Here is a 17,521-nt window from a genome sequence, read left to right on the forward strand (position 1 = left end):
AGTGGGTGGGTGGGTGGATGGGTGGGTGGGTAGGTGGGTGAGTGGGTGGGTGGGTGGATGGCTGGGTGGGTGAGTGGGTGGGTGGGTGGGTGGGTGGATGGGTAGGTGGGTGAGTGGGTGGGTGGGTGGATGGCTGGGTGGGTGGGTGGGTAGGTGGATGGGTAGGTGGGTGAGTGGGTGGGTGGGTGGGTGGGTGGGTGGGTGAGTGGGTGGGTGGGTGGGTGGGTGGGTGGGTAGGTGGGTGAGTGGGTGGGTGGGTGGATGGGCTGGGATGGGTGGGTGGGTGGGTAGGTGGGTGGGTGGGTGGGATGGGTGGGTGGGTGGGTGGGATGGGTGGGTGGGTGGATGATGGATGGGTGGGTGGGTAGGTGGGTGGGTGGGTGGATGGGTGGGTGGGTGGGTGGGTGAGTGGGTGGGTGGGTGGGATGGCTGGGTGGGTGGGTGGGTAGGTGGATGGGTAGGTGGGTGAGTGGGTGGGTGGGATGGGATGGGTGGGTGGGTAGGTGGGTGGGATGGATGGATGGGTGGGTGGATGGGTGGGTGGGTAGGTGGGTGAGTGGGTGGGTGGATGGATGGGTGGGTGGGTGGGTAGGTGGGTGAGTGGGTGGGTGGGTGGGTGGGTGGGTGGATGGGTAGGTGGGTGGGTGGGTAGGTGGGTGAGTGGGTGGATGGCTGGGTGGGTGGGTGGGTGGGTGGATGAAGGGGCAATCACGGGATGTGTGGGACCAGGGGGTGAAGTACTGGGCTCTGCTCCGATCACAGGGTTGGCGGGAGGCGGTGTCATGGAGCAGGGTGGCTTGTGAGTTTACACGAAGTTTATGAAGCTTGAGGAATTTTGGCCTCGTCCAGGCTGTCAGCTGACCCTCGCCGAGAGGCGATGGGTCACTAGAAGGGGAGTACCAACAGCGCCCGGTCTCCTCGCCAGGGCCGTCCGTGTTGACAGGAATGCAACCCGGCTCGTGAGCTCCGACCTCCCGGCAGCCACCCCGGTGCGCCCCACACCTGTGGGAGCCCCGCCCGCTCTGCTCAGCGGGTGCCTGCCCCAGCCCCCCCCCAAGCCCACATGGGCTGGGGTGCAGCTGGTCTCATTCCTCTGAGCCCTGCCCAGGCTGCCCCAGGCCGAGGGGGCGGGGTACGGAGAGAGGGCCCCCAAAGGCTTTCCTCTAGGCTGCCCGACCCCCGCAAAGCGCAGACGCCCCGCCCATGTGGCCACCGGCTGTCCGAGGGGAGAGCCGGCCCAGAGGGAAGGGGTTAAGCGGGCCTGCATTCCTCCCTCCCAGAGACTGGCCGGCTGTGGGGGCCAGAGGCTAAACTTAGAAGGCAGCTAAGGTTTCCTGGTAACAGCTGTCCTGCCCGGCAGGGAAGAGGCGCTGGGGAGACAGTCAGGCCCCTCCCCGGTGGGGCCTCGGCCCCTTTCCCCGGGTCCCTCAGTCCCCGGGAGGCTGCCCCTTGGTGTGGAGACTCGGGCAGTTCCGCAGTGAGTACACGCCTTTCTCCATGCATCCAGTGGGCCCAGGACCCAGGGCGGGCAGCCGAGGGCGGCAGCTCCATCCTGGGGGTCAGGGCCCAGCCCCGGCTGGGGCGGCTCTGGGGATTTCTCAGTCCTGAGCTGGGGGCGGGGGTTGGGGGCTTGGGGGGCACAGTGGCTCCAGGGCCAGCTGCCCCTCCCCCAGCGGGGACCGCAGTGAGCGTGGGAGAGTGCGGGTGCCTGTATTCACGGCCTCCTGGGTCTTTCTGAACTCTCTGTATCACCCTCTGGGTGCCCCACCGCCGCCCCACCCCTTCCTGGCACCTGCGGAAAGAGCCAGGGTGTCACTTCCTAAATCTCGAGACCCCGAGCTGGGCTCTCTGCTCGGCCGGGGCGTCCCGGGGATGGTGGCTGCGCCGGGTGGGCCTCGGTCTCCCCCGAGGGTTCCCTCCCCAGGAGGGTATTAGCAGGCGGTGGCCCTCCGCCCCCAGCCTTACGGAGGTGACATTGCCCTCACGCCTCCGCCCCCCACGAGGCCTCCGGCGCTGGGTCCCTGAATGGCCTTTCTCCCTTACAGAGCCTGACCGGCCGTCATGGCGACCGGCAGGGACCGCGAGGAGGAGCAGGTGGTCCCCAGCGAGGAGGATGAAGCGGACGTGAGGGCCGTGCAGGCCCGGTACCTCCGCAGCCCCTCGCCCAGCCGGTGAGTGAGCCCTGCCTGGGGGGTGGGGGCCAGGGAGCCCACCGCCGGCCCCTAGGTTCACCGATTCAACGAACCTCCGGGGGTCCTTTCTGTGTGTCGTCCTTCCCGGAGCAGGAACACCAGGACAGACTGCCCCCCGGGGGCGGGGGGCGGTGGGTGAGAATCCCCACCTGGGGTCAGCGTGTGGCGGGCCGGGGGCCGGGACCGCTGGACTTGGACAGGGCATAGGGGGCTTCCTGGGGGAGGGGATGCCGGACCTGGACCCTGAAGGGTGAGCGGGAGTCTGGCGGGTGAACCTGGAGGGCGGGTGGTGACCACAGACTGTAAGCGGCCCCGCGGCCAGGCCCGGGGACAGAGACACTCTGACTCGTGACCAGGCCGGGTCTTTCCAACCGGGACACAGGTCTGCCCGGGGGCGAGTGGCGGTGAGCCCCGGGCACGGAAGCGTGACGCGGCCTCCCGGGGAGTCCCCTGTGTGTTATGACAACGGGGCTGGGAGGCTTCCCCGCGGGAGCGAGACGGGCGTGAAGGCGGGCACGCGGCCCGGTGGGGCCTGGGGACTTGTGCTTTGAAACCCCGCCTTCGGATCCCGCGTAGAGAAGCCCCCAGGGCGGGGAGGGTTAAGGCGCCCGCCCGCCCCGCCTGCAGGCCTGCCCCAGGAGGCTGGGTTGGCGGGCGCAGCCGTGGGCAGCGCCACCCCCGCTTCCACGCTCAGAAACTTCCCGAACGGGGGCCCGAGTCGTGACCCAGGAACCCAGGCTCCCGTTTATCCTGGAGGCCCTGCGTTCCTCGGCGTGCCTTCTAAAATTAGCGCGCGTCCGCAGAGACCAGGCGGAGAGAGCGGGACTCGCGGGAGGCGCCTGGGCCGGGCCTGAAAGCGGCCGTCGCTCTCCGGCCTCGCGCTCCCCCGTCGCTGGGACGGCGGGCCGTGGTTTCTTGTGTGGAGGGGGGACGGCGGGGGTCCGAGCTCAGGAAGGGGCCGTCCCGGCCACGGTGCACCCTCCAGACAGCCGGGGTTCGCTCACCCTTTTCCCCATTGGGGGGGGGGGCACACCGGCGGCCTCCCCAGGGAGGGATCCCCGAGTCTCCTTCCCCGGCTGCTGTGTGGAGTTCAAGGGCCCGCTGTTTCAGGGCTTACAGCACCCGAGGGCTTTGCCAAGGCTCCTGGTCTCCTTAGAAATATGATCCTTAATAGGTTTCTGAGCTGCGCGGACCAGATAACTCCCTGAGTCAGAGCCCCGCCCAGAGTTCTCTCCTGGCCCCGTTTCCACCCGGACTTATTTCTTCGCCTCCTGGTCTCCGCGCTGCGCCGCTCGGCTTGGCGGAGCGGCCGAGAGAGGCTTTCTGAGACAGCGGGTCTGAGCAGGAAGCCGGGGTGCTGGCTGTCGTTCCCAGTGTGACTGTCGCGAGAGTCACAACAGAATGTACAGTTAACAGTCTGATGCGGGGAGGATACGGTCACAAAATATAATCAGTGCAGAAGGAGGCAAGAAAGAAAACAGACACAGAAAATGATAACAAAATAACAAGAAAACAATGTAAAAAAGCATAACCAATAATAAGAAAAAGCATATGAAATAAGAAAACGGTAGACTTAAACTCAAATACGTAATTACATTAAACACAAAGAGACTAAATACTACAATTAAAAGGCAATTGTCAGACTCAAATTTTTTTAAGATTTTATTTATTTATTTTAGAGAGAGAAGGGAGGGAGATAGAGAGAGAAACATCAATGTGTGGTTGCTGGGAGTCATGGCCTGCAACCCAGGCATGTACCCTGACTAGGAATCAAACCTGCGACACTTTGGTTCTCAGCCCATGCTCAATCCACTGAGCTACGCCAGCCAGGGCTGGACTCAATGTTTTAATGCCCTACATACTGCTTACAAGAGACATGCCTTAAAAATAAAGACACACAAAGGTTAAAAGGGTAGAAAGCTCACACCACACTGTCCCAGTTAGCACCGCTCGTGACTTCACGACTTAGTGACCTAAGACCACCGTCCTGTTACAGTCGCCGTCAGGAACCCGGACGAGGGACAGTGGCGGGGCTGGCCTTCCCTCCACGACGTCTGGCCTCAGCTGGAGAGAGTTGAAGCAGGCATGTCGGGGGGGGGGGGGACTCCACAGTGGGGCTGGTATGGCAGAGGCATCTTCACACGACTGGCACTTCCTGTTGGCCACACACGATGACCCCTCCGTGGGGGCTTCCTCGGAGCCTGGCCGCTCAAGCGTGAGGGGACAAGGCAGAAGCGCGTTGGTTCCCACGATGCAGCCTCAAAGGCTCCCGAAGGACCACGAGGTTCTGGAGCAGGGCCATCGCACCGGAGGAGGGTCAGGACCCCCCTGCGAAGGGAGCAGGAGGGTGGGACATGCCGCGGCCCCCGCTGGAGGTCGCCAGCTGCTGCAGCCACAGACACTAACGGGGAAAACAGCCTCGAACCCTCGCTGTGTATGGATATCGGCCCCAGGAGACGTCGGGCGGGCGTTACTGCAGGCGACGCGGGAAGCGCCACGGTGACGGTGACGGCAGGTTCGGTCCCCCAGGGAGAGCTGGTCCTTTCAGTGTCTGCGATCCAGTAATGTTGCCTCGAAATACGGAAAGCAAAACGCTGGCAGAACAACATAAACCATGAACATTTACCATCTTGGGCCAAAGTATATTTTTTACAAAACAATCTTAGCAACTGGTAGAAGGAGGCAAAACATATGAAAAAATGTGGGCGGTTTTGTAACTGGCAGTGCACAGCCAGGGGGCGTGCGGCGCAGCAGAGGGAATGTAGCCGACGGTACCATGCGGCGAATCTGCGTGGCTCCGGGCGGGCGCCAGACCCACCGGAGCGACCGCTGGGTGAGGCACGTGAAGGTCTCACCGCTGTGCTGTGCGCCTGCGCCTGAGAAGGTTGTGTGTGCACTGTCACGGAAAAGCCAACGTGAAAACGCACCAACAGGAAGTCTGAGCAAAACAGCGGACGGAGCTAGTCTAGCTGGCATCTCCAGACCACGCACCTGCCCAGCCTTGCAGAATACACGCCTTTATCCCAGACACACGGTCTGTTTGCCTGAACAGGCCACACGCTGGGCATGGCCGATATCAACACATTTTTAACGCTTAAAATTACGCACACCCTGTTTTCCGACCCTTTGGGACTTGAGCTAGAAACCGATAAAAACGAAAAACGTATCCTAGAAATTCAAATTAAGATGACCACCCAGTGCCACGGCCCACTCACCGCGTTATCTAAAATCAAAGCCCGGCGGCGGTGAATGTTCCGAAGATACGAAAGCAGCTCCCCTGCCCTGCTTGCTGCTGTGAGTGTGTTCCCTGAAGACGGTCATGGAGCGTGGACTAAAACTAAACACGTGCCTGTCCCGTGACCCAGCGGGCCCCCTGCTGACCCACACGTAACAGAAATAAGAACCTGTGTTTCGTCCACCAGAAGAATGTTTTAGCAGCTAACGGCGACTGAGGGTGTCGAGTGTGTAAACAGCAGGAAGAACTGCCCAATGAACAGCCGGCTGGCTGCCCAGAGTCCGTGTGCATGATTTTAATCACTGCCCTGGGCCCAGGCATTTTGTTAAGTGCCCGGCGCTTTGGGGCAGCTCGGAGTGAGGGCCGGGGAAGGGACTCGGGGAGACCGCACCGCCGAGGAGGAGGGCGGGTCTCCTTCCTCCGTTGCCCCTTCCTCTCTTGCCAAGTTGAAATCCATTTCTGGCTTTGGCTTTTTGGGTCTGAACGTTTCGAGCCTCTGCAGTGTTTTAGAATACCTGGCAGGTCCGGTCAGGCCGTCCCTCGCGGTGGCGTTTCCGTCCACTGCCAGTGACTGGTGACGTTTCTTAGCGGTGCTCCGCCTGCCGCTCTGGCGGGGGAGGTCCGCGTGCGCGCCGGCACGGTGGGCGGGCGGCTGGCCTGGCGGGTCAGGCCCGGTGTCCCCAGGACACCGCGCGTCCTGTCTTTCCTTTCTCTTTGATACTTCTTTTTCCCTGGCGATCTTTCCCCTCTGCGCGTCCTCGGAGCCTGCCGGACGCAGCTGGCTCAACACCCATTCGCTCCAGGTCCCGGGCTCCTCCCCTTCCTCGGAGCCTCCGCTTGGTCGGCCGGCGTGCGGGGGCTTCCCTCGGAGGTGAATGAACATTCGCGGGGAGCTCAGAAACCTGTTCCTTTTCTGCAAAAGCCACATCGAGAAAGACGCCCCCTCCTGGGCCTCTGCCACGCTCCGTTGCCAGGGAGCTCCTGGAAAGGAAGCGGCCGGCTGTCGGGGGCGCTGGGTCGAAGGACCCCGTGCTGCCCCACTCTGCGTCCAACAGCCGCCAACCAATCAGCTTGCAGCGGTGGGGCTCCCACGGTGCAGACTGCAAACCTCAGTGGACACCGGTTTACCTGCCAGCTCAGAACGCGCACACAGGGATATCCTTCCAGTGGGTGGCGCTGTTCTACTTTTTTTGTTTCTTCCCGGATGCTGGGCACGACCTGTTGGACTGGTTTTGTGATTCACTTGTGGGTCACCGTCCGTGGGTTTGAAAGGCGCAGGCTTGAAGGAGGGTGACCCCCGTCTTTCATTCTGGGGTAGGAGGTTTGTCAAACCCCAATCGCTTTGCGGGCTCTCTTTCAGTCCGCCCTCCAGTCTTTCCAGCTGCCCCTCCCCGGTCCTGTGACGGGTGTGTTATCGATCCGAGGTCCTCTCTGTCCCCTCCTGTCGCCCTTGCCGCTTCTCCTCAGGGTGTGAGTGCGGTCCGCTCCATCTCAGGGACGCGGGGGATGCTGGTGCGGGCAGACGAGGTCGTAAATCAAACCTCCCCGCGCGTCTCGCTGGCCTTGTAGTGGAGGCAGGGCCAGGGTGCAGGCCTGGCCCCTTCTCCCTTCCTTCCTGGGTGAAGCCCCCGCTGCTCGGGCCTCCCCCCACCCCCGCCCCGGGCCTGTTGGGCCCTGCCCCTGTGTTGCCTTACAGACCGGTCAACCGGCAAAGCAGTTTCACGGCTGCCGGGTGCTGTCTCTGCTTCGGTCTCATAGAAACTCTGCGCCCCACACCCTGCACACACGGCCGCGCTCCCTGGCCTCGCGTGTTCGAGTCAGCGGCCAGGAGCGGGCGTGCTGTGGGGCGGGGGAGGGGGTCCTCTCGGAAGGGTCCTGGGCCGCGGCTTCCTGTGCCAGTCCCCGGATCGGCCGAGGGCTGAGCTGGGCTTCCGTCTGTACCACCCACGGGGCGGGGCGGGGGGGGGTGCTTCTCTGTCATGTCAGTTTTCAGGTTTTAGTTCCAGACGCTCCCTATCAAACCCACAGCCTCCCACCTTAGGTGTACGCAGGAAGGAGGCTCCGTTCCCGGTGCCAGTCGCTTGAAACCGCACCCACACTGCCACAGGCCAGCACTGTGAGGGGAGAGGCCGGGCCTCGGGGGTCGCGGGTGGACAGTCCCAGGCTGGGTACCCACTGGCGCCACCTGCCGAGCCCTCCCCGGGCCTTTCCGAGCACCCCACAGGGGAGGGCGCCCCCTGCCCCTTTCCCTCTGCGCCCCAGCTTGGAGTGCGACTACAGCCCCGAGAAAGCCCCCCCGGGTGCAGGGCCCTGGAGGCCGGCGGAGGGAAAGGGTGTCAACCTGTGGGAGCCAGGGGGGCTGCCTGGAGGAAGCGCCTGTTCTTTCCATAAGAACAAGAACTGTCAGCTCACTACCTGTCAGGGTTCTGTTTGGTCTTCCGCACCAACCTCGTCTGATGTAACACTGACCCTTAATGACCCAGACACCTGTTAATAGTGGTGTAAATGATGTTAATCATTGTAAATAAAGGAGTAACTCTCCCTTAATAAATATGGTTGGGATGCAGATGGGACTCACATTCATGTAGAAGCTGAGGCTCTGATGGTACTTTTATGAGATGCTGGAATTTAAAACTCAGGACTGCCCCGAACCCCTGGCCCAGACGGCCCCAGGCTGGAGTCGCTTGTGGTTCCTGCCCGCCCCCCCCCCGCCCGCCGCCCCGTGGAGGTGGGCGTCGGTCCCAGGGCCCGACAAGGCGCTGGACCGCGGCGAGGAGGGAGAACAGGGCCCGGCGTTCTCGCGAGTGTCACTGCTCAGTCCTCGGAGCGGTCCGTTCCTGTCGTTTGTTGCCGCTTACGATTAACGAGTCTCCCCGGAACGTGACGACGCAAGCCCACGACGTCGCTTCGCTCCCCTTTCTGTGGGTCAGGACTTCAGACGGGGCCGCCTATCCGTGTCTCCCACGGTGGCAGCGGGGGACGGGGCAATGGGTGCAGGCTCCGGTCTGAGAGGCTCAGGCATGAGGTGGCCGTCGGCGGGGAGCCCGGCGGGGCCTGCTGACCGGTGGCCCTCCCAGCGTGGTGGCCGGCCCCCCACCCAGCAGCCCGGGGCTTCCACAGAGAGGGACGGGAGCCAGCAAGGGAGGCCGCCCTTCAGCCCGGGCTCAGACCCCGGCACGGTGCCGCTTCCAGAATATTCTACCGGTGAAAACAGTCGAAAGACCAGCCAGATTCAAGGGGAGTGGGCCAGCCTCTCTGAGTGAGGAGGGCTGCAGGTCAGGCTGACACTGGGGTGCGGGGGGCTCTCGTCCAGGAGCTGGACCCTGCCCCGACGGTTTCACAGGCGTTAACGTCAGCGTGCACCTGAGACAGGTGCCCTGAGGTGGAGGGTGCCCTGAGAGGACAGGTGGGTGAGGAGGGGGGCGCTGGGCGTCCAGGCGGTGGGCACGGGCCTCCGCCACGTCCCTGGGGAGAAAGGATCTCGGGGGGCTGTCAGGCCGCGAGCCCTGTTCTCGTGGGAGCGAGGCAGGGGTCGTCCCTCAGGAAGCACCATGGCGACCTCATGTTCCGCTGGCCCCGGGCAGCAGGGGCGGCCCGGCCACGTCCCGGGTGGAGTCTGGGCTGCTGCTTTCTCCCAGCAGAGATGTCTCCTCCTCGACAGCCTTGCTGGGCGCCGAGCGCACCCACCGCTCTGCCGAGGCTGGGCCCTGGCAGGGATGCCGAGTGCCAGCTCACCGCTCTGCAAATCCATTCGGTGCCCCTGACCCATCCCCGCTCTGTCCCACTCTGTTCAGCTCAGCCGCAGTCAGCACGCCCACCCAGCCACGGCTGCAACGTGTGTTTTCCAGGCACTTCCCTGTGCCGAAGTCTGTGTGGGGACGGGGGACCCAGCTGGGGTGGCCCCTGCCCAGTCGGCAGGGAACCGCTGGGTCGTGGGGGAGAGAAGGTCGGAGTTGGAGCAGCGCCCCCTGTGCTCGTAACTCGGCCCTGCCCCTGACTGCCCGCCCCCCGCCCCCCCCTCCCCCCCCGCCGGGGCTGCAGCGCCTGGGAGCTGCCGTCTCTCGTCTTGGAGCAGGGTGACAATACCTATTGCCGGGAGTGGTGCCAGAATCTCACGCATGGAAGGCACTCAAAAATCGTATCCGTTCCCAGCACAATGGATGAAAGCAGACCGGGGAACACCGTTGGCAAACTTCTAAACCCCGGCGGCGGAAACGAAGCCCCGTGGGTTTCCCTCCCCAAAATAGGTCGGTCACGAGGATCGGGAAACACATCAACTTCACACATTTCAGAGCAAAATGACGGCGGGCAGAGGCTCCAGCTCTGGGCGAAGGTGACGGCGCCCCCCCCCCCCACCGGCACTGCCACGCCTGGGCGGGGTGACACAGCGGGGGTTCGAGGGCTGTGGGGAGTCAGCAGGGGCAGGCAGAGCAGGGGGGAAGACCAGAAGCCGGAGGGCCACCAAACTGGGGGGGCGGGGGGTGTCACTCTCTCCTCGGGAGCCCTCGGCCTTGAGGCCAGGCAGCGTGACCGTGGCGGCCGAAATAGCCGGAGGTGCTTAAATAATAAAACGGTGTCGGGCGATAAAAAGGAACAAGTTATTGATTCATGCAATAGGGTGGGTGACTCTCGGATGTCTTTTGCTGAGTGCAATAAGCCATCTCCAAAAGGCTCCGTTTCTGTGCGACTCCATTTATATAACGTTCTGAGAAGGTCACATGCGCAGCGGGGACATAAAACCGGCCGGCGATGGCGCAGGGACGAAGGGGCAGGGAGGGGGTGGCGGTAAAGGGGCAGGATGAGGGAAGTTTCGTGATAGAAAAAAAAATGGTGTCCATTAAACCTTCTCACTTTTTCTTAACCTCTCCGCACCTAGGAGATGCTAAGCAGAAAAAGACCCACAGCTCACCCAGCCCTGGGCTGGACACCCGGGGGAGGACACCGACCACTATAGTGTGGTCCTAACTCTGTCCCGCCCGAGACTCACCAGGCCCCCCCAAGGCCCCTGGGTCGGCTCTGCTGAACTCTTTCGGGGAAACGGCCCCCATGTTCATTCGCCTCGGCTGCTGCAGCCCGTCCTGGCCCAGGCGGGCCCTGGGGGTCCGCGGTCCCTGCAGCATGGCTCCCCGTTGCCCGGGCGATGCACCGGCCCGGCATTCTCAGCCGCTCCCTTACAAGCAGGGCCAGGCCCCGGGGCACCCAGCCGCCCGTCCAGTGGAACCCGGGCGGGGCGGGGGCAGACACCGGCTCAGTATCGGCAGCAGAAGAACAGGGGACGAGAGGAAAACCGGAGCGGCAGGACCACCAAGGGTGGGAACGCAGTAGAGACAGTCACGCCACATCGGGGGGGGAGTCCCCTCGACCAGAGACGTGCCTACCACAGCCTCGATGCCCTCGTCTCCGGTCTGAGGGCAGCTGGACCGCTGACCCGCACCCCCAGCCCTCCGCCCGCTGAGGCTCCTGGGAGGGCGCTCCCTCCGTGTCTCCTGGCTGCTCACTGTGGCTGAGCCCCAGGCCGGGTTTCCCGCGTAGGAAGGGCCCCTCCCTCTCAGGCTCATCTTGTCTCTTTTCTCAGGTGCTCCGTGGTCTCGGAGGCAGACACCGAGAGCATCTTCATGGAGCCCATCCACCTGTCCTCGGCCGTGGCGGCCAAACGCATCATCAGAGAAGGTAATGCCGTCAGAAGCCAGGCAGGAGTCCCCCTTTGAAGAACCGGGAACCGAAGGAGGAGGAGGAGGAGGAGGAGGAGGAGACCCAGGCTCACCGAAGGGGGCGGGTTTATGGGGAACCCCAGCTCCTCCCCCCTGTTGTCCCGAAGGCCCGGGCGCTGTCCTGGCGGCTGCCGCCCGGCCGAGGCACAGGCCCGAGAAGCACAGACGTGACGCCTGGGCCTGGAGCGGGCGGGGCCCGCAGTAAACACGTCAACTGCACGTGATGGAGCAGAAAGGACCGCGGCGGGGTCCGCTCTCCCAGGGTGGCTGCGCTTCCTGAGAAAGGGGGCCAGGCCCGCCGCAGAGGGCGCTGTTGGGAGAGGAGGCCATTGGCTCCTTGGGCAGCCACTTCCCCTCCACACGGGGCTCTGTGGGAGCTGTGAGTGCGACTCAGACCCGGGCCGAGGACCCTGGTCTAAGAAATCGTCAGCCGGCTTTAGGGAACTACCGGGTTGCGGGGGTGCGAGGGAAGCCGGTGTCCCCTCCCCGGCACGGCCGCTGGTCGGGACCGCATGGGTGCAGGAGTCCTTCCGGCAGACTCTGCCAGCAGTGCAGCCCACACCGCGGGGGAGTCCTGGCCGCACACTGGCCGAGCGCGGGCTGTCCCCGGGGGCTGGGAGGCCGTGGGGTCCCCGCTCTGACGCGGACGCTCCTGTCCCCCCAGAACTGACGCCGCGGGGGCCGAAGGCTGCGGCCGAGTGCCCGGGCATGCTGGAGTCCGCCGAGCAGCTGCTGGTGGAGGACCTGTACAACCGCGTGCGGGAGAAGATGGACGACCGCAGCCTGTACAACACGCCCTGCGTCCTGGACCTGCAGCGGGCGCTGGTCCGGGACCGCCAGGAGGCGCCCTGGAACGAGGTGGACGAGGTCTGGCCCGGCGTCTTCATAGCGGAGAAGTGAGTCTGACGGCCGGGCCCCGCCCCTTCGTCCTGGCCCTCTGGGGAGTGCCCCGGCGAGGGGACAGCCCCCCGAGTTCGCTGACCCCCTCTCTCAGTGCCACGCGCCTTTCTGGTTCCCGCCTGGCGAATTAAACAAAACTCCCCGCCCCTCTGTCCCCAGGAGCGTGGCCGTGAACAAGAGCAGGCTGAAGAGGATGGGCGTCACCCACATCCTGAACGCCGCGCACGGCACCGGCGTGTACACGGGGCCTGAGTTCTACTCGGGCCTGGACATCCAGTACCTGGGGCTGGAGGTGGACGACTTCCCCGAGGTGGACATCTCCCGGCACTTCCGGAAGGCCGCGGAGTTCCTGGACGAGGCGCTGCTGACCTACCGAGGTGAGCGGCGGGGGGCGGGGGGCGCCTGCGCTGAGCAGCTAGCCCCCCAGCCTGGTGGCAGGAGAAGCAAGGTGGGCGGGATGTGAAGAAGAACTCCCGATCATCTGCCATGTAGACTGGGGTCATGTGTCCTCAGAAGGTCGTCGTCCCGTTGTAAGAAGGGGGGGCAGGAAAGGACCATCGTGGGCCCAGTAGGTGCGGACTGAGGAGCCTGCTGGTGTCAGCTGCTGTTCCGGCCCCGGGGACTGGGGGACTGGGGGACGGGGGTGGACACACACAGAGGTGCTGGCCTTCTCCTCTCCCTCGGCAGCGAGGGCGGAGAAATTGACAGGAAAAGAGAAAGAAGAACGTGAGATACTCTGGTGAAGCAGAGCACATGCCTGGGTGACGTGTCAGAGTGACGGGCCAGCCCCTGCAGCGGCAGGTTGGGGGGGGGGCGTGTGAGCTGAGTGACAGCGGCGGGGTGGGAGGGCGGGCGCCTGGCCAAGGACAGCGCCGGAGCCCAGACCCTGGGGGGTAAGCTTGTCTGGGAGCCCTCCTGGGTGGGGGTGAGCATACAGGGGCCCCGCGTGCAGGAAGGTGAAGGCCAAGGCCAGGGGTTGGAGCATTTGATGAAGGTCACCTCTTCGAGTCGGGAGGCTCCACCTCGGGAGGCCGGGCAGGTGGGAGTGGGAGGGGAGCGGTGCTGGGGCCCCAAAGGAGCCAACAGGAGACCCGTCTGCAGGGTGTTGCCCACAGAGCTCCAGGCACGGAGCGCAGGGAGAGCTCAGGGTTGGTACTCAGAGGCCTGGCGGTGGGGGGAGGGGAGGTGTCAGGACTCGCTGCGCTCTCTCTGTCCCTCGGGGCTCCGGGCCATGCCCTGTACCCCTGGGACCCCAGGGACCTTATCCAGAGACCAAAGGCAAGAGATGGATCCTCCTAAAATTGCTGTGAGGATTAAAACGTTAAAGATGCATGTGAGAACATGAAAAGAGGTTTGAGTGATGATTGGAAGACTCAGAACAGCCAGGAAAATAAAAATAACGTTTACCAAAGAATGTAATAGTGATCTTCGTAAAGCTTTCACGTGAAAGGCCTGGTTCCCACAGATGCGCTCAGCACTGACCCCGAGTGTCGGGGGGCCCTGAGTGCCCGTCACAGAGAGCCATGCTCTGTCCCCTCAGGTGCAGAAGTTTCCGAAATATTAGAGTGATCTAATAAACTCGGAGTGAGGTGCGTGTGGGTGGTGTATGTGTACATGTGAGTGTGTGTGGTATGTGTGCACGTACACACGAGTGTGCGTGGTGTGTGTGGTGTGTGCGGTACTGAGCTCCCCGTCACTGGAGACGCCCCGCAGAGCCTGGATGGTGGGCAATGCAGCCCCGAGGACGTGGTAAAGGGAATCCTTCAGTTTCGCCTGTGCTTTTCCGTGCTTTCCAGCCTGGAGATCCCACATCTCTGGGATTCACGCTCCTTGGCCTCGTTTTTTCTTTCTCCTTTACCCCCCCCCGCCCCCATTCTTGTATCTCTCCTCCTTCCGAGGCCCGGTGTGGTGGGCGGGGAGAAACAAGCAGTGCCCTCTAGCGTCTCTGTAGCAGGGACAGCGGCCCGCCCCTTCCCCTGCTCTCTCCCCGCGCCCTGCCTGGCTTCTGACAGCCCAGGAAACGTCCCCCGGACACAGGGTGCCCCCCCACCCAGCTCCGCCTGACATCTGGGACGGGCGGGGCTGGGCCTGGGCATGGAGGGAGGCCAGAGGCCACGTCCACACGGGACGCCCAGCCGTTCAAACGGTGCTTATAAAAAGGCCACCCGGTCAGTCGTTGCCGCCTTGTGACGCGTGTCTCCCCCCCCCCAGGGAAAGTCCTGGTGAGCAGCGAGATGGGCGTCAGCCGCTCGGCCGCGCTGGTGGTGGCCTACCTGATGATCTTCCACCACATGGCCGTGCTGCAGGCCCTGCTGACCGTGCGGAAGAAGCGGGCCATCTACCCCAACGACGGCTTCCTGAGGCAGCTCCGGGAGCTCAACGAGAAGCTGATGGAGGAGAGGGACGAGGACTTCGGCCGGGAGGGGGACGCGTGTGGGGCGGACGAGGGCGAACACGCGGGGAGCCCCGTCGGGGCCGGAGTGCAGGGCCTCACCGTGGAGGAGGTGGACGATGCCACCAGCCACCTGAGTGGCTCCTCCCTGGGGAGGGCCAGCCTGGCCTCCAAGCCCCTCCCCCTCATCGACGAAGAGGAGGAGGAGAAACTGTATGAGCAGTGGAAGAAGGAGCAGGGGCAGGGCGTCCCCTCGGGCACGGGCACGGGCACGGCCCCCCAGGGCGGGGATGGCAGGGGCTCGGCCCAGGGTGGGGAGGAGCCCTGAGGACGAGGACCTGGAAAGGATCATCCGGGAGTGGCAGAGCCGCAACGAGAGGTACCAGGCGGAAGGGCACCGGAGGTGGGAGCGGGAGGAGGAAGAGAAGGAGGAGGTGGAGACGGAGGAGGGAGAGGCGGGCTCCCAGGTGGGGGGCAGGCGCAGGCGGACCCTGAGCGAGACCAGCACTGTGGAGAGCGTGAGCGTGAGCAGCCGCGACAGGCGGATCCTGACGCAGCAGCTGGAGGGCGGCCGCCAGCACGGGGGTGGCCGGCGCCGCTGCGACTCTGCATCCACGGAGAGCACCTGGGACATGTGGAACCAGCGGCTGCTGGAGATTGAGGAGGAGGCTTCCCGGAGGTACCGCTCCCAGAGCCGGAGAGAGGAGGAGGTGGACGCCGGCTCGGAGGCCGGGAGCAGGGCGCGAGAGGATGACGAGGAGAGCGTGCTGTCCGAGGCCAGCTCCTTCTACAACTTCTGCAGCCGCAACAAGGAGCGGCTCACTGCGCTGGAGAGGTGGAAGGTCAAGAGGATCCAGTTCGGGTTTCACAGGAGGGACTCGGAGGCGGGAGACGGCGGCGGTGGCGAGCAAGGCGCAGAGGGGGCCGCGCAGGAGAGGCGCGCCTCCGACGTCAACCTGACCGCCTACCAGGCCTGGAAGCTGAAACACCAGCAGAAGGTGGGCAGCGAGAACAAGGAGGAGGTGGCGGAGCTCAGCCAGGGCGAGGCCTCTCTGTCGGCCAAGAAGAGGCAGCGGAGGCTGGAGCTGCTGGAGAGGAGCAGGCAGACGCTGGAGGAGAGCCAGTCGCTGGGCAGCTGGGAGGCCGGCAGTGCGGCGGCCACCGGGAGCCTCCCCCTGTCTGCCTTCTGGTCCGCAGCCCCCTCGGTCAGCGCCGACGGGGACACGGCGTCAGTGCTCAGCACCCAGAGCCTCAGCTCGTGCCCGTCTCGGGCCGTGAGCAGCGCAGGCGGGTGCCCGGCCTCCGCCCCCGCCACGCCGCTGCCCGACCTGCCCGTGGGGCCCGGAGACACCATTTCCATCGCCAGCATCCAGAACTGGATCGCCAACGTGGTCAGCGAGACTCTCGCCCAGAAGCAGAATGAGCTGCTGCTGCTGTCCCGCGCCCCGTCCGCGGCGAGCGACAGGGCGGCCCCCGCAGCCGGCCGCCTGGGGGACGACCAGGCGTCCACGCTCAGCGCGCAGAGCGCCCCCTCCCTGGGCCTCCCGCCTCCGGGCCACGCACGACCCAGCCCCGACACGCGGTCCGTGCTGTCCGACCGCAGCGTGCTGAGCTCCGGGGCTGGGGGCGCGGGCAGCGGCGCGAGGGGGACCAGCAAGCCTGCCTACAGCCTCTTTGCCGACCACGTCAACCTGAAGGAGCTCGGCCAGAAGGAGAAGGAGATGCAGGCGGAGCTGAGGGAGAAGATGTCCGCGTACGAGATGGAGAAGCTGGCCTGCGACCACCAGCGCAGCCACCTCTTCACGAAGAAGAAGAAGAAGGGCCGGGAAGAGGAGGACGGGGGCCTGGGTGACAGGGACGAGGACGCGGACAGCGCCATAGGCAGCTTCCAGCATTCTTCCCGCGGGGGCTCCCAAAAGCCGGACACGGACGCCGGCTCCTCCCTGGACGCCTCCGACCGCTTCGGCGGCGGCAGCGGCAGTGGGGCCGGCCGCGAGAGGGACAGCAGTGTCACTAGGTGGCTCAGCGGCCTCGGGACAGAGGGACGGTCTTCTCCCCAGAGCGACTGGTCTGGAAGCTCTCGGGGGAAGCACGCCAGGGCGTCGCTGCTCCGGGAGACCGAGTCCAAATCCTCCCGGTACAAGTTCTCCGCCTCGCGCTCGGGGCAGCAAGACACCGCCTACCAGGCGGCGGACGGCAGCGCCGTGAGAAGCACTTCGCGCTTCTCCTCCTCCTCCTGCAGGGAGGGCAGGGAGACGCACCGGTTCTCCAGGGCCCTGTACAGCGAGGCCTCCAGCTCCCCGGAGGCCAGCCCGGAGCCCTCCGCGGGGGAAGAGTCCCCGGAGCCCCGGCGTGCGCCCTGGGCCAGGCCCAGGGACTGGGAAGACGTGGAGGAGTCGTGCAGAGCAGACTTCGCCGAGTTCGGAGCCAAGAGGAAGTTCACGCAGAGCTTCGTGCGGTCCGAAGAGGACGGGGAGAGAGAGAGGACGGAGCGCCGGGAAGAAGGGAGGTTTGCTTCGGGGCGGCGCGCCCGGTGCCGGCGAAGCGCGGCCGGGGAGGAGGAGGAAGAAATGGACGACGAAGCGGTCATCGAGGCCTGGAGGCGCCGGCAGGAGGAGACCAGGACCAAGCTGCAGAGGAGGAGGGAGCATCCGCGGGGAGGCAGCCCCGGGGGGGACTGAGGACGCGGGGCACACGGCGCCCCCGCCCATCCAGCGACGAGGGTGTGCACAGGCTCCTCGAAGGGGCAGAGCCGAAGTAAGGGGTCCCAGGCGGAGGGCAGAGGGGGCGGAGAGCCATGGGGGCGGGTGCTACAGGCGGGGCCAGCTGACACCGTTTCCCAGCTTCGCTCGCGCAGTAAACCGGGTTTAGCGCGGACGAAGCGGAGGAGCGCTCGCAAGGGCGCAGGAGCTGGTAGGAGGGCCCAGCCCCCACGGCCAGGAGGCTGCGAGTGTGGGGCGCGCTCTGGGCGGCGGTTTTCCAGCGGGACTCGGAAACCCACCCCCCGCGAGTCTCCCCTGCCCGGCGATGCTGTGTCCTGGTTGTTTCTCTTTAATGTTTCGGATCTGCATTAAATTAGCCTGTTGTCCAA

At 65.0% G+C, this 17,521-nt stretch overlaps 1 protein-coding gene across 1 annotated transcript; it reads left to right on the top strand.

Annotated features, from left to right (window-relative positions):
- The first annotated feature begins 1,300 nt into the window (after window positions 1-1,300).
- On the top strand, window positions 1,301-17,521 carry STYXL2 (serine/threonine/tyrosine interacting like 2). Its single transcript, XM_045838770.1, is given in 7 exon segments — window positions 1,301-1,477; window positions 2,046-2,171; window positions 11,003-11,097; window positions 11,803-12,034; window positions 12,198-12,415; window positions 14,250-14,752; window positions 14,754-17,521. Coding segments are annotated over 6 exon segments (3,516 nt in total). The 5' UTR covers window positions 1,301-1,477; window positions 2,046-2,061; the 3' UTR covers window positions 17,112-17,521.

The sequence above is a fragment of the Phyllostomus hastatus genome, unplaced genomic scaffold, assembly GCF_019186645.2.
Source record: "Phyllostomus hastatus isolate PE091 unplaced genomic scaffold, TTU_PhHast_1.1 phas_contig_283, whole genome shotgun sequence".
In the NCBI taxonomy this organism is placed as follows: domain Eukaryota; kingdom Metazoa; phylum Chordata; class Mammalia; order Chiroptera; family Phyllostomidae; genus Phyllostomus; species Phyllostomus hastatus.